The sequence below is a fragment of the Solea senegalensis genome, linkage group LG19 (assembly GCF_019176455.1).
Source record: "Solea senegalensis isolate Sse05_10M linkage group LG19, IFAPA_SoseM_1, whole genome shotgun sequence".
Taxonomy (NCBI): Eukaryota; Metazoa; Chordata; class Actinopteri; order Pleuronectiformes; family Soleidae; genus Solea; species Solea senegalensis.
In genome coordinates this window covers 6165878-6178099 of record NC_058038.1, presented here as the reverse complement: position 1 = coordinate 6178099, position 12222 = coordinate 6165878, and the positions used below count along the sequence as shown (strand labels likewise).

Below are 12222 nucleotides of genomic sequence, written 5' to 3'. Positions count from 1 at the left end.
TATCAAGATGTTACATAAGCAAATAAATGAAACAGCACTTGGATGCAACGGCAAATAATTAAGAGGTTTAGGGATTAAATAGAATTAGCTCAGGGAGCTTTCTGAAAACACCATGTAGTTTAATCTCAGGAACAGGGTTGAGCGCTTACCCAGCTGGTTATAGTTCCTGAGATAAATCACATGTTGACATGAAGCAGAGGCATTAATCGCCATGTTACACGGACAGACAGCGCGACGCGGTGGATCTCCGTCGAGTTAAAGTCGACGTCAGCGCGGTTGGGTTCATCTCACCTTGAGCACAGTGATGTTCCACGCGTAGCTCTCCATGGCTTTCTGGAGTTTGCGGCCTTTCAGTCCCTCCTTTGCTCCGATGCGATGCAAGTCCTCGTGGAAGTCCAGACCTGGACGGAGACACACGGGAAACACACAATCATTATTAAAAACTTATTCATATTTAAGTAAGTCACTTTATTTTGCACATTTTTATTGTGTACAATGTTGATCACCATCTCAGGAAACAATGGCACATCTTTTAATCTCAGCATTTATTCTTCTTTTATGCAGATTAATACCCTAGTTAATCTACTTTTTTCACATTTTAAAATGTCTAAATGATTTTTGATTGTCTATTATTTCAAATGCCGAGGTGCAGGTAAATTGTCATGGAAATAATACACAACTCCTTATATGGGCATGGACATGTTGAGTCAAATGAATAATTTTATATCACATTCAAATTTCACAAAGTGAATTATTATTCTCAATTAAAAATGATAAATTATAAATGTAAATAAAAATTATAATTTCATCAGATTGCCTATAGGTTGTGCTAAAAAAAAAAGAATATAAGACACTGTATTGCACATTCTTAAAACCTTTATATACATTTTAACATAGCAATGGAAACAAGCAGCCTAATTGCTCTGTGTTCTAAGGATTAACTAGTGTATAATCTTCTGTGTGGTTGGAAAACTACATTTCCATGTTTTTTGTCTTGTGAAATAAAACGTTTTAAGACAGATTTATCTTTGATAAACATCTTACAGAGGGCACGACAGACAATTGTTTGAAACACAAGTCCCAAACAGTGAGATAAAAGTGCTTCATGCTGCTCCTATTAAAACTTTAAATGCATAATAAATATGGCAACCACTGGGCCAGTATTAAAACAAAAATATATCGCAAGAATACAAATAAATGCATCAATAGTGTATGTGTCAAAGGTGCAATGTTACTTATTTTTTATGTCACTTTTTTATCTTTTTAAATCTTCGGACTGTAAACCTCCGTCCAAATGGAAGAGGTTCAAATTGATAGTGTACGCATTTGTAAACGTGTTTCTGCTAAACATCGATCCATATCATGATGAACTTGCTCCATAACTTTCCATTTATTTATTTATTTTTTATTTCACGCGACAGAAACACAATCATGACCTCCATAACAAATGTAGTAACATAACAGTTTCTTGTTTGCTTCTTATCCCTTTTTCACTTTGCACTGCGACACATTTTGCACAACAAACAAACAGCTCACTCCTCGGGTCAGTGTCACGGCGTTCAATAACGCTGCATTACCAATTACACCTCTAATTAATCCATCTATAGGTCCGGCTTGCTTTATCCCGGGCAGATGATGACTAATCCACTGGCTTTCAAGAGCACACTCCACCTAAAGCTGCAAGTCTCTGCCTCTTTGTCAGTCTGTCCCTGACAACTGACCTCATGCAACTCCAGCTTTGATTCACTGTCTTGCAGACTATTGACAAAACATAATACACTGTAATTTACAGCACTGGCGGTAACTCACTGTTGAGTCCTCACCTCTTTGCAGTGACTAGTTGGTGCAAACAACTGCCTGCACCATTAAATCAATGTGGGCGAGCTCCATAACTAAAGAGACGGTGACATGTTACATTACTGTGCTGTGATAACATGGCGATGTGTAGCAAGGAGGTAATACTGCAGCAGATGTTAATATCCAGATAATAATTTGGAAATGAGAATTACTGTAGAACAGTAACACAAACTGCAGCCTGTAAAATGAATTAAAAAAATCGTCGTGCAGGTGTTGTTTTTGTTGTTGTTGTTGTTTTTTTGCAGGACTACTACTTCAGCAACACCAACCAGGTTTAGCACGCGGCAAAAATTATACCCCCTTTTTTTTCAATGAAGAAAAATCAGCTCATGTGAACAGTGTGGCTCTAACACTGTCTGGGGAGTTGATGTCAGGAGGTTGCTCTGATCACACTTCCTACCAGGGTTTCCCTGCAGTGGAAGTGTACCTAACAAACTGCCAACTGAGTTTGAAGCACCTTAATTGTTGTAAAAAACAATCCTTTAATAATAATTATTAATAACAAGAATAATAATAATAATAATAATAATGATGTCCTAATACAATAGCTGAATTTGAGTGAAGGAAACTTGTTATGTTAAAAACGTATTGGTTTAAAGGGGACATATTATACCCTATTTCCCCCATTAAAATAGTTCCCTAGTGTCCTAATGAACATGTCAGTGACATGCTTTAGTCAAAATACCATAAGGATGAAGAATCATAGTAGTTCAATAAACCTGCTAAACCCGCCCCTTTCAGAACGCTCGGTTTTCGTGCATGGTCCCTTTATATGCAAATGAGACACAAACACACACCCACTTCTTCCAGGGGGTTTCTGATTTGTCCTCTTTACAGCGCTTTACAGCTCTATTCGTCTCCCCCTCCCTCCACTAGTTCTCTGACAATATCAACATGGCAGCGTGCGCAGAAAACAGCGAGAGTGCCGTCACAGGAAGAGACGTCCTACATAAGGATCGAGCCGAACACTGCCGAACTGTAAATCAGTTAAAAACACTTATGAACAGCACCACTGATCGCCAGTGGCGCGCGGCGAGCTGAATAAACTGCCGCTGTATGTTACTGTATCAGACCGGTGACTGTGCTCCGGAGACCTCGCCACCACTGACCAGCTCCGGTGCTCCGGCGAGCTGGCGATCAGCGGTGCTGTCCCTGAGTATCCATGTGTCGGAGGTCTGTTCCTGTGACAGCACTCACACATACAGCAACAGTTTAGGCAGCTCGCTTGAAACAGCTGCTGTATATGACTGTATCAGACTGAGTTTGTGCTCCGGTCATGGAGGACGTACTGAACAAATATTTTAAATTAGGACGTGTCAGAATGGTCAGTTATGAGCTCTGTGTGACCTTTTCTTAACAATGTGTGTGTTTGTACGTCGGTGAAATACATCCCCTGACTAAATATGGCGACCGCTGGCCGCAGTCCGAAGTGGTGCGAACACACGTTTGCTGACTTTATCCGGCACATTAGCTTCATATATAAAATCCTCTGTAAAACACTGTGCTCCACTGTGCAGCCACCAACAGGACACTTGTCCCTCCGCGTTGACATAATACTGCTCTTCCTCCCTCGCCTGCACTCTCGCTGGGACAAGGTGGAGCTAAGGTGGAGCTCGCGAAGTAAACTTACTGGTGGGGCGGTAACATTCGCGGTGAAATGCGCATGCTGCCGTCATAAGCGCAGAGAATTCAACATCGAGTGTTTTATCGCCTATACTTACACTAAGGGGAACCACGAAAACATGACTGAGTATTCTTTTTCCACACTTTGGCGACTGGTGGGGCCTACAGAGTCCCAAATATAAGTTTTAAAATGGTTAAAAAGTTGATTTTGCATAATATGTCCCCTTTAATATTCCATTCAGCACCTTATAGGTTCAATTTTGAGCTTTCTGTGACGACCGCACACCACACTTAATGGGCAAAAAGAAGCCGTAATGGCGCTGTAAATGGTCTGTACTTATGTAGTGCTTTTATAATCTTGATGACCACTCAAAGCTGCTGTGCACTACAGTTTTGTCATTCCCCCGTTCACTCACACTTTCATGCAGCGCATTTTCTACCACTCCTCTTTCATCCTCATTCACACGCTGCCGGCACAACCATCAGGAGCAATGTGGGGTAAGGTTTCTTGCCCAAGGACACTTCAGCACGTAGACGAGCGGAGCTAGAACCGACAACCTCTGAGCTGAAAGACGACTCTCTCTACCGTCGCTGTAGCTCCTTTAACCCTTTAACACCTAACCCTCAAAATGTCCCTCTGGACTTTTTTGATTCATCTCACCATAAAAGGACCAGAAAATGTCCTGTAACTAAGTGCTTTTGCCCATTATTCCCAGAATAACTTCCAATATCTGGCAGTGAAGAAAAACTAAAAGGTTTATTTAGAAAAACACTGCAGTTACAATAACATTAATTTCGAGTCTTTGTCTCTCAATGTGCAACAACAGGCCAATTCTGGCTTTGACGTGCAACTTCTCAGCCTTCACAAACCATCGTGTAACTACAGTAATTGTGCAAAGTGTGTTTGTGCAAACGTGTCGTCCGTACGCTGAGCTCTGTGTTAGAAAGTTTAGAGGTACAATAATTAGTCTAGTGGTGAGACGGTGGCCTTCACATACCAGAAAGGATGTAAACATTCTCTCTCATCTCTCTCTTATTCTTACTTACTCTCACAGCCATTTTCTCTCTCTTCTTTGTTGTTGTTGTATGCATTAGGTTGATGTGGGCAAAGCCATTCAACATCGGTTCATACCGACGGCCTCCGTAAATTAATATACAGAAACATTATTCTGTTTCTGAGCCTCACAGTCGTATTAGCAGAGCTCAGGGTTGATTTGATCGTGTAATCTGGTGTAGTTTATGGGCTGTTGTTGCTGCTGCTGCTGCAGAGCTGAGCCACGGTGGTTTCTGATCACAGGACTTGGGGAGAGAGGCAGGCGCGGAGCCGAATAAGAGATGAAATTAGCTAGTGGCGGCTTGTCACAATACGGCCTCTTCAAGCATTTAATTTACCAATTATCGAGCATTTCCTCCCTCTAACAGTCCCACAGTAGCTGTTCTTTACTGTCACTTAAAGTCTTTGAAATCCGAGCCAATAAACAGAATGTGGCCCCTGTAGCAGACTTGAAGGAAGAGAAAACTTAGTGCTTTGAACAACAGAGAGACTGAGGGGGGACAAAACTATGTCACAGTAGAGTAGACACACATACACAGACAAAAGCATCCGTCTGGATTTACAGTCTGCAGAGAGTAGAGAGGGTTCCCCCTTTGTAATGAGAGCTGCAGCAACATCTCTTATGCTCCAAATAAATAACGCCTGGACAAAGAGCATGTGTGAGAGAGAGACAGAGAAAAATCTGAATCTCCAAAGAGGATGTGATGAAAAGAAATGATGAAGCCAAAGAGGTGAGAGGGAGAGAAACAATCACATCAGCGTTTCATTAGTGTCGAGTCATACACACTGCAAAGCCTGCACACAATATCACGACTGAAAATACACAGAGAGAGATTTTCCAGCTGCTGAAGAGGCTGGGACAACAGTAACTCTGAGACAAAGAGAGGGACATGTTTTTATCCCCTGGATTTCCACGGAAATGGAACGGTGTGGCCACAAATCAAGCCAGCACAGTTGTCAGCCAGAGAAGCTCTGCATTAATAAGTACGGTTGCGCTTGCCGAGAGAGACAGCCTGTTCCCCGAGCCTTCTTTAAAGATCCACTGGGTATAATTTATTGGCAGAAAGTGAATTAACTGCAACAAAATAACCAATATCTTCACAATCAATTTGTCTGTTGATTATATTCTCGATTGTCGTTGTTATATGGAGCAAATAAAGCAGAAAATATTAACATTTGAAACGCTAAACAAATCAGGCAGCTTAAAAAAACAAAACTACTCAATCCGATTAATATTAATTATCAAAATAGTTGACAATCGAGGAAGCAGTTAATACAAATGAGTACATCAAATATTGACTTAATTATTCTTATTATTCTTCTTATTATTAATAATAATAAGAAGAATAATAATAAAAAACTTCTAGTAACTTAAGAACATTAATCAAGTATCTGAGAGAAACCTTTGTGTGAGCTGCCCAGAGTTCCAACTCCAATGTTCTTATTTGGCTTTTAGTCCCAGTTGTGCTTGATATTTACTTATACTTATTTGATGTGGGTGCAGGAAACATTTTGGCTTTATTTAAGCATGCACAGCACTTTGGGAAACAGGGGCGACCTTGAGCTTGACCTTCTGTAGCAGCCCAAAGGGACAAGCCAGGGTGACACCATTAGATGTCACCAATTCTCACACACTGGACCTTTAGTATTGTCAATGCTGTTGTCAAGCCAGACCAATGAATGCCTCACAGACTCAGACGAAAACAAAAGAGACGCTCAGAAGCACAGAGATGTTGTATAAATGGCTTAATTAACTCCAGAGTTGTCTCTCAGGCACCGTATCCTCTATAATGGCATCGGAAAATCAGTCTTCCTGATGACAGACGAGCTCACTGAAGGAAATCCACTAAGTTATGACATCCAGGGCAGCAGAGGCTGGTTAGGAGACGGAGTGGGAGTTCACAGATTAGATTTGCATGCAGACTCATAAGAGTATACTGTACACACAGAGACACATTTAACACGGTGGTCGCATCTGGATGTGCCAGAGTGTGTATCCCAGCTGTCCGTCTGGTCCCCCATTAGCGGTGTGTGTGATGCGGAGCCATCAATAGTGCCCAGGGGGGACCATCAAGCACCTCTCCATCCTCATCAACACGTCAGCTTCACAGCCCAAATCAAACTGATTAGCTGCAATAATGACCTGGCATAAACTGAACACAGGAAGGAGAGAGGCGACAGAGGTGGGGCTGCTGGGAAACAACAACCACAGCGGCTCAAAACTGTCCGTTCTTGTGACCATTATTGTGACGCCCAATGTGCCAAGTCACTTCGTTTTGCTGGGATTAAAAAATTAAAAGGCACAAGGTTAAGTCAGGTTGCTCAATCCTGATTGCAGCCTGCGTGTCATTGTGATTACGGCTTTGTCACAACAACAGCATTCAGCTGATGAGCCCAGCACAGTGAGAACTATGTTAGCGGCGAGGGCAAAAAGTGTCTGATTTAATCAAGTGCCTTAAAGCTGCAGTGCGTAACTATTGGCGATGGCGTCTGACTCTGACGCTGTTTTGCAGCATTTATCCCGTCAACCTGATGAATGACTGCAGTAGACTTCACTCTACTCTACTCACACTCTGTCGGTCTTTACATTAAATAAATCACTTCCTGTGTGCAGCGTGAGGATGTAGCTGCCCCGCCCACTGCTCCATTGACTCCCAGAGAAGCTGCGCTTCCATGGAAGTGAGGGTTATGCCGCATTTGTCCAATCACCGTCGAGGTCACCGCAGTGAAAAAAGAGAAGAGTTGAAGCTGAGCTTCAAGTGGTTTTAATGCGGAGTCTGCTACAGGAATACGGAAATCACGCGAGGTGATTATCATCCGTGATAAACAGCAGATTCTGATTCTGATCGAGCATTGAAATATAAATCCGGTCTCCCCTGGACGTCACTGCGTTACTTGGTCCTGACTCACGTGTGTGTGTGTGTCACACGACAACATCATCTCTGTCACTGCGTCACTGCAGAAGCTCAGTTTGTCAGCTCTCGATCACAACCACTGAAAAACTATCTTTGTCTTTGACACTAAAGGAGGGGTTTACATACCGGAGCTTTAATCTGCAGTCAACTCATTTGACAATGGCTTGAATGTAATAATGTAATGGACAAAGTTACCCATGCAATCGCACATTCTCTGACAACCCATCATCTAACAGTACCTGCCCTCCCCCCCTTACTTCTCACACAGCCATTAAGCCAAAATTATACCTTTTGTCTTCCACATCGCCGGAGACAAAACCTTTAATTCCTTGTAAATCCACCGTCTCTGACTTCTTGGTTTTCAGTAGCAGTTGCCATTGTTATTATCAGCCTGTGGGAAGTCATGTGGCTTATGAGACATCTTCTGATGGGCACATTCAGTGCTTTGTCAGTCTATCAAAATAAATTCATGCCTTCCGACCCGGCAGAGCGATGACAGTGTTTGATTGCGGAGCAACGAGTTCAGCCTGTTTACGGGCGAAACAACACAAAGACGACAGAAAGAAAGCCTCCTCCATGTGAAATGGTGCATAATTTTTTTTAGGGCTTTCTGACTCGTGGATGTAGTATTAAATTGGAGTGGCTTACCTCCGACCTCTTGACCTTTCCATTTGTCACACGTTCAGCGACGTGAAGGTCAAGTTATATCACTGCCACAATGAATAATTCATGCTCTCCAGCAACTCGGTGATTTTGTTTAAGGCACTACACCGCACGATAAATTAAAATGCACTATTAAAATAACACGGTCAGATGTACTCACTTTAAAATATGCAGTCAATTATCCTGTTAAAGCTACAGTGTGTGCGTGTGTGCGTGTGTGCGTGTGCCACCGACACCTGATGAGACAGGAAGCAGATGGAGAGGACAAAGAGCACGCTGAGCAGAGGAGCAGTACAGGAGTGTCGGAAATAATATTGGAAAAATAATTAGTGCATTTAAGCTGAGAACAGATTAATATGGCATATTTAAAAGTCTTGTGTCAGGCGTCATTATAATTTCCTATATTTCCTCTATATATCTCTATGAAAAGCACAATTCATGCACAGCAAACATAGATAAACATTTATGTTTTCTTCAGAAATCTTAACATGTTACACATTTTTAAAAAGGTTCAACATGCCACACTCAGCTTTCAAAGATGTAATGAAACAGAAATCACATAATGTAACGATACAGAAGAGAGCAGGAGTTATCACAGAGTGACGTAACACTCCGTCCTCCGCCGTGTGTTGTTAATGAGCCTCCATTTTGAAAAGTGGTCGGACTGCTGCATTTAAGAGGTTTACATTACTTCAAATATGACAAAATAGTAAAATGAAACATACGCACATGCAGCAAAATAACAAGAACATGCCTTGAAATAAACTAATTAATAATGATTCAGTGTTTGAAAGGAAGTGGGATGAAATAAGGAACGTTTCTCGTCCTCCCCGCTGGAAATGCTGGACTCACACAAATATATATATGTATATATGTATATATATACACATACATACATGTTGAATTTTAATGCAGCAAGTTGCTCAGCAGTGACACAAAGTTGTTCAAATCCTCCAGTTATATTGAAGAAGAAAGCTTTTTTCCTCTTGGACTTGTACATAATCTGATGCATACATAACGTTACAAGCCTGTTTTCTTGTTAGCATGGCCGACACACATGTGCGTGTGGTTGTTATCACGATCCTGTTTGCTTTGCCGGCTCCCTCCTTCCCTCCCTCCCTACCTCCTTCCCTCCCAGGTTTTTGCATTTCACACCTTTAAATAATGTGAGGAACTGCTGTGGTGCATTCTGAGCTACTATTAATTCAGACCATACATTCCCACTGGCCAACAAGGTTAACACTAATTTAAATAGGTAATATGCAATCAGCAATAGGTCAGAATCCACTGCTCCTCTTCCTCTCATAAATTGGAATTTGGTCATCGGTGTTGTCCGGCAATCTGCAGTGAGACGACGTGACGTGATCTCTTGCGTTCACTAATTTAAAATGCAGTTAATGTCTGGATGCACGACTGAAAAGACACAGAATCATGTGTGTATGTATATATATACAGAGTGTTTGGTGGCTTAGATTGAGGCATGTGTGTTAGTGCCGGGGGCAGAGGAGTGGGAGTAGGCGATATGGGGAAGTGCTATGTTTGGCATGCAGCTGAGGCCCCTCAGCGCTGTCGCTCCAGCCCTCAGCCTCATTGTATCCATCATTCTTACATAATCCTGCTCTCATGTGGTAATCTCATAACTGCCAATGAAGGAACTTCCATGTTTTCACTTTAATTAGATTCCAAGGATTACAGTGCGCTCACGTCTCCAGAAAAGTCTTATGAAGCCCTTTGAAAAGTAGTCGAATTATCACAAAACAAAGCTGATTTTCTCACTGTAACTTCCTTTTTATTTTTGTTTGTTTTTGGAGAAATAAAGTCTTCCCCTGGCAGCAGCAGTGAGTTAAGCATCAGCCTTTGGTCGTGTGAGGTTTCAGCTAAACTTCCCCAATCATCGCCTTTGAAGATGCCTTCAGCTCTGAGCGCGGGAACCGTGCAGCCCAGGGACAGTTAAGCCATTGAAAACACACCCCTGGTAACTGCACAGCACAAATATCAGCTCGGGCTTGTTGTGCTGGGCATGTGGGCATAGTGGACTTAAATTGGCTTATCAGCCTCAGGATACTGGGCTGCCATGTGCCAGAGAGCAAATCTCCCAAGTTTACTTTGGATTCATCTGCATGCACAAAGTAAAAATGGCTTCCCGGGTTTCTGCCCAAAATTATACAAACATATAAACTTTATAAAACGTTCATTTAAAAGCACAGTATGTAATTGCTGCCATTAGGGGTCTCGCAATCAAACAACAAAAGACCTACATTAGCTGGTGTTAAAATAAACGGCTTTATTTTTTCCGGTAATGGAATAATTGAACTAATTACTGTTTGACAATAAAATGCAGCGCGTTACTATAATTAAGCTCGCGGAAGCTGTTTTCATCCAGCCAAACTCTCACAGCCGTGCAAGTCATGATGATTGGCTAAGGAAACTGGGAGTACCTCATAGAGAATGTAAACAGTATACATATCAAAAGCTCTAAAACATCAGTTGTATTTCATTGGTCTACTATTATCAGCGGGGGTCGCTGTGCCAATCTCAGCTGACATAGGGCGACATAGTAATTCAAATATCTATAATAATATATTAAATGTGATGGATCGTCCCACAGCAACATTAAAATAGTGTAGTTTAGTGTACAATGTTTTCTGTTAATAACTTATTCTATTGAGTGTCCATTTCATTCATTAAAGACATTTAATATTCAGTAATTGAGCATACAACTTAAATGTAAAGTTAAATGGTGGCGGGCAGTAACGTGCCCAACACTGCTGTTTTAAGATACTTTACATGGTATTTCTTCTATTGTTTTCTATTTGCACCATTCTGTCTTAACTTAAACTGCAAGTGCATGACTTATGTTACTGTAAACGACACGTGTACATGACCACACCCCCACCACCCCTCTACTACATAGTAGCAATAATAACTCCAACCGTTTGCAGCCATCTTGATTAACCAGCGCGACGATGCCGCTGTGTTTCGACCTTGCCTCTGTCAGACATGGCGTACATATAAATCACTTCCTGTGTGCAGCACAGCAACGTTGCCAGACGACATTGAGACTCATAACACAGCTACAGAGAGTCACACGGAGCGGATAGAGGGAAGGGAAGCTGTGATTGGCCATCAAGACCAATCACGGACAATAAAGGATCCTTAATGTCATAACTGCAACTGAAATTGCACAACAAGGTCAGACGGAGGGTTTGATCAGAGCCGCTGCGACTGAGCCACAAGGGACCAACCTGACAGAATGTGTCTAACATGCTAACATTCATTCATTCATTCATTTTGATGGTGGGAGGAAAGCCCAGAGGAAACCCATGAGCCCAGAGAGCCCAGAGGAAACCCATGCAGACATGGAGAGAACATGCAAACCCAGCACCTTCTTGTTGTGAGACAACCGTGTACTGAACGTATGGTCTGTATCTTTTATTGCACTTTTCTGGTTTTCTCGATGACCACTCAAGGCTGCTTTACACGACAGTGTTGGCAGTCATCACACCCATTCACTCACACGTTACAATGGAGATGTCCAACGTGCTTCTATTTAAACAGGGGGTTTTTCACCGGATTAACTGCTGAGTGGTGAAGAAGCAAAACAAATGAGAGGCAATTAGTGCTGAATGTCAAATAGGCCAGTGAAGATCGGCCACTTGAGTTCTTCATTTAAAGCCATTTGTCTCCTAATGAGCTTATTAAGGTCAATTTTATTCTCTCTTCTGAAAAACACAATTCTAACAAAGATACTTTAGGTTCACCCCCCTTCTCTGTGTTTTGTCATCCCTCCCCTTTCGTTTCATTTCTCTCCCTCTCAAAGGACGTTTATGCTCGATGTCCTCTTCCTCCCGCAGCTCTTTGTCTGCGTGGCTGCCAGATTTATTTTTCCTTTTTCTTTTTTCTTCACCTTTTCAATGACATGATAACAATATGGTGAAAACTCATTGATAATGACCCGATCTATCAACAGCTGCTGTCGACGGAGATGCTGCTGGAGTGAACACACTGCACTAATTCTATTAGATAAGAGGACGCAAGGTCTAATAGTGTGTGAATCATACGGTTTTTCATCAAAACAGAGGAGCTGAAAATAGTCCTCTCCAAATCAGA

At 42.0% G+C, this 12222-nt stretch overlaps 1 protein-coding gene across 2 annotated transcripts in view; it reads right to left on the bottom strand.

Annotated features, from left to right (window-relative positions):
* plcl5 (phospholipase C like 5) overlaps positions 1 to 12222 on the bottom strand; it is a 76418-nt gene that overhangs the window by 8068 nt on the left and 56128 nt on the right. For both annotated transcript variants that reach the window (XR_006362231.1, XM_044050371.1), the window contains exon 5: positions 292 to 401. Coding sequence is in view for 1 of the 2 variants with exons in the window: in XM_044050371.1 (XP_043906306.1) it covers positions 292 to 401 (110 nt within the window). In the remaining variant the exon portion in view is untranslated. The remainder of the gene's footprint in view (positions 1 to 291; positions 402 to 12222) is intronic.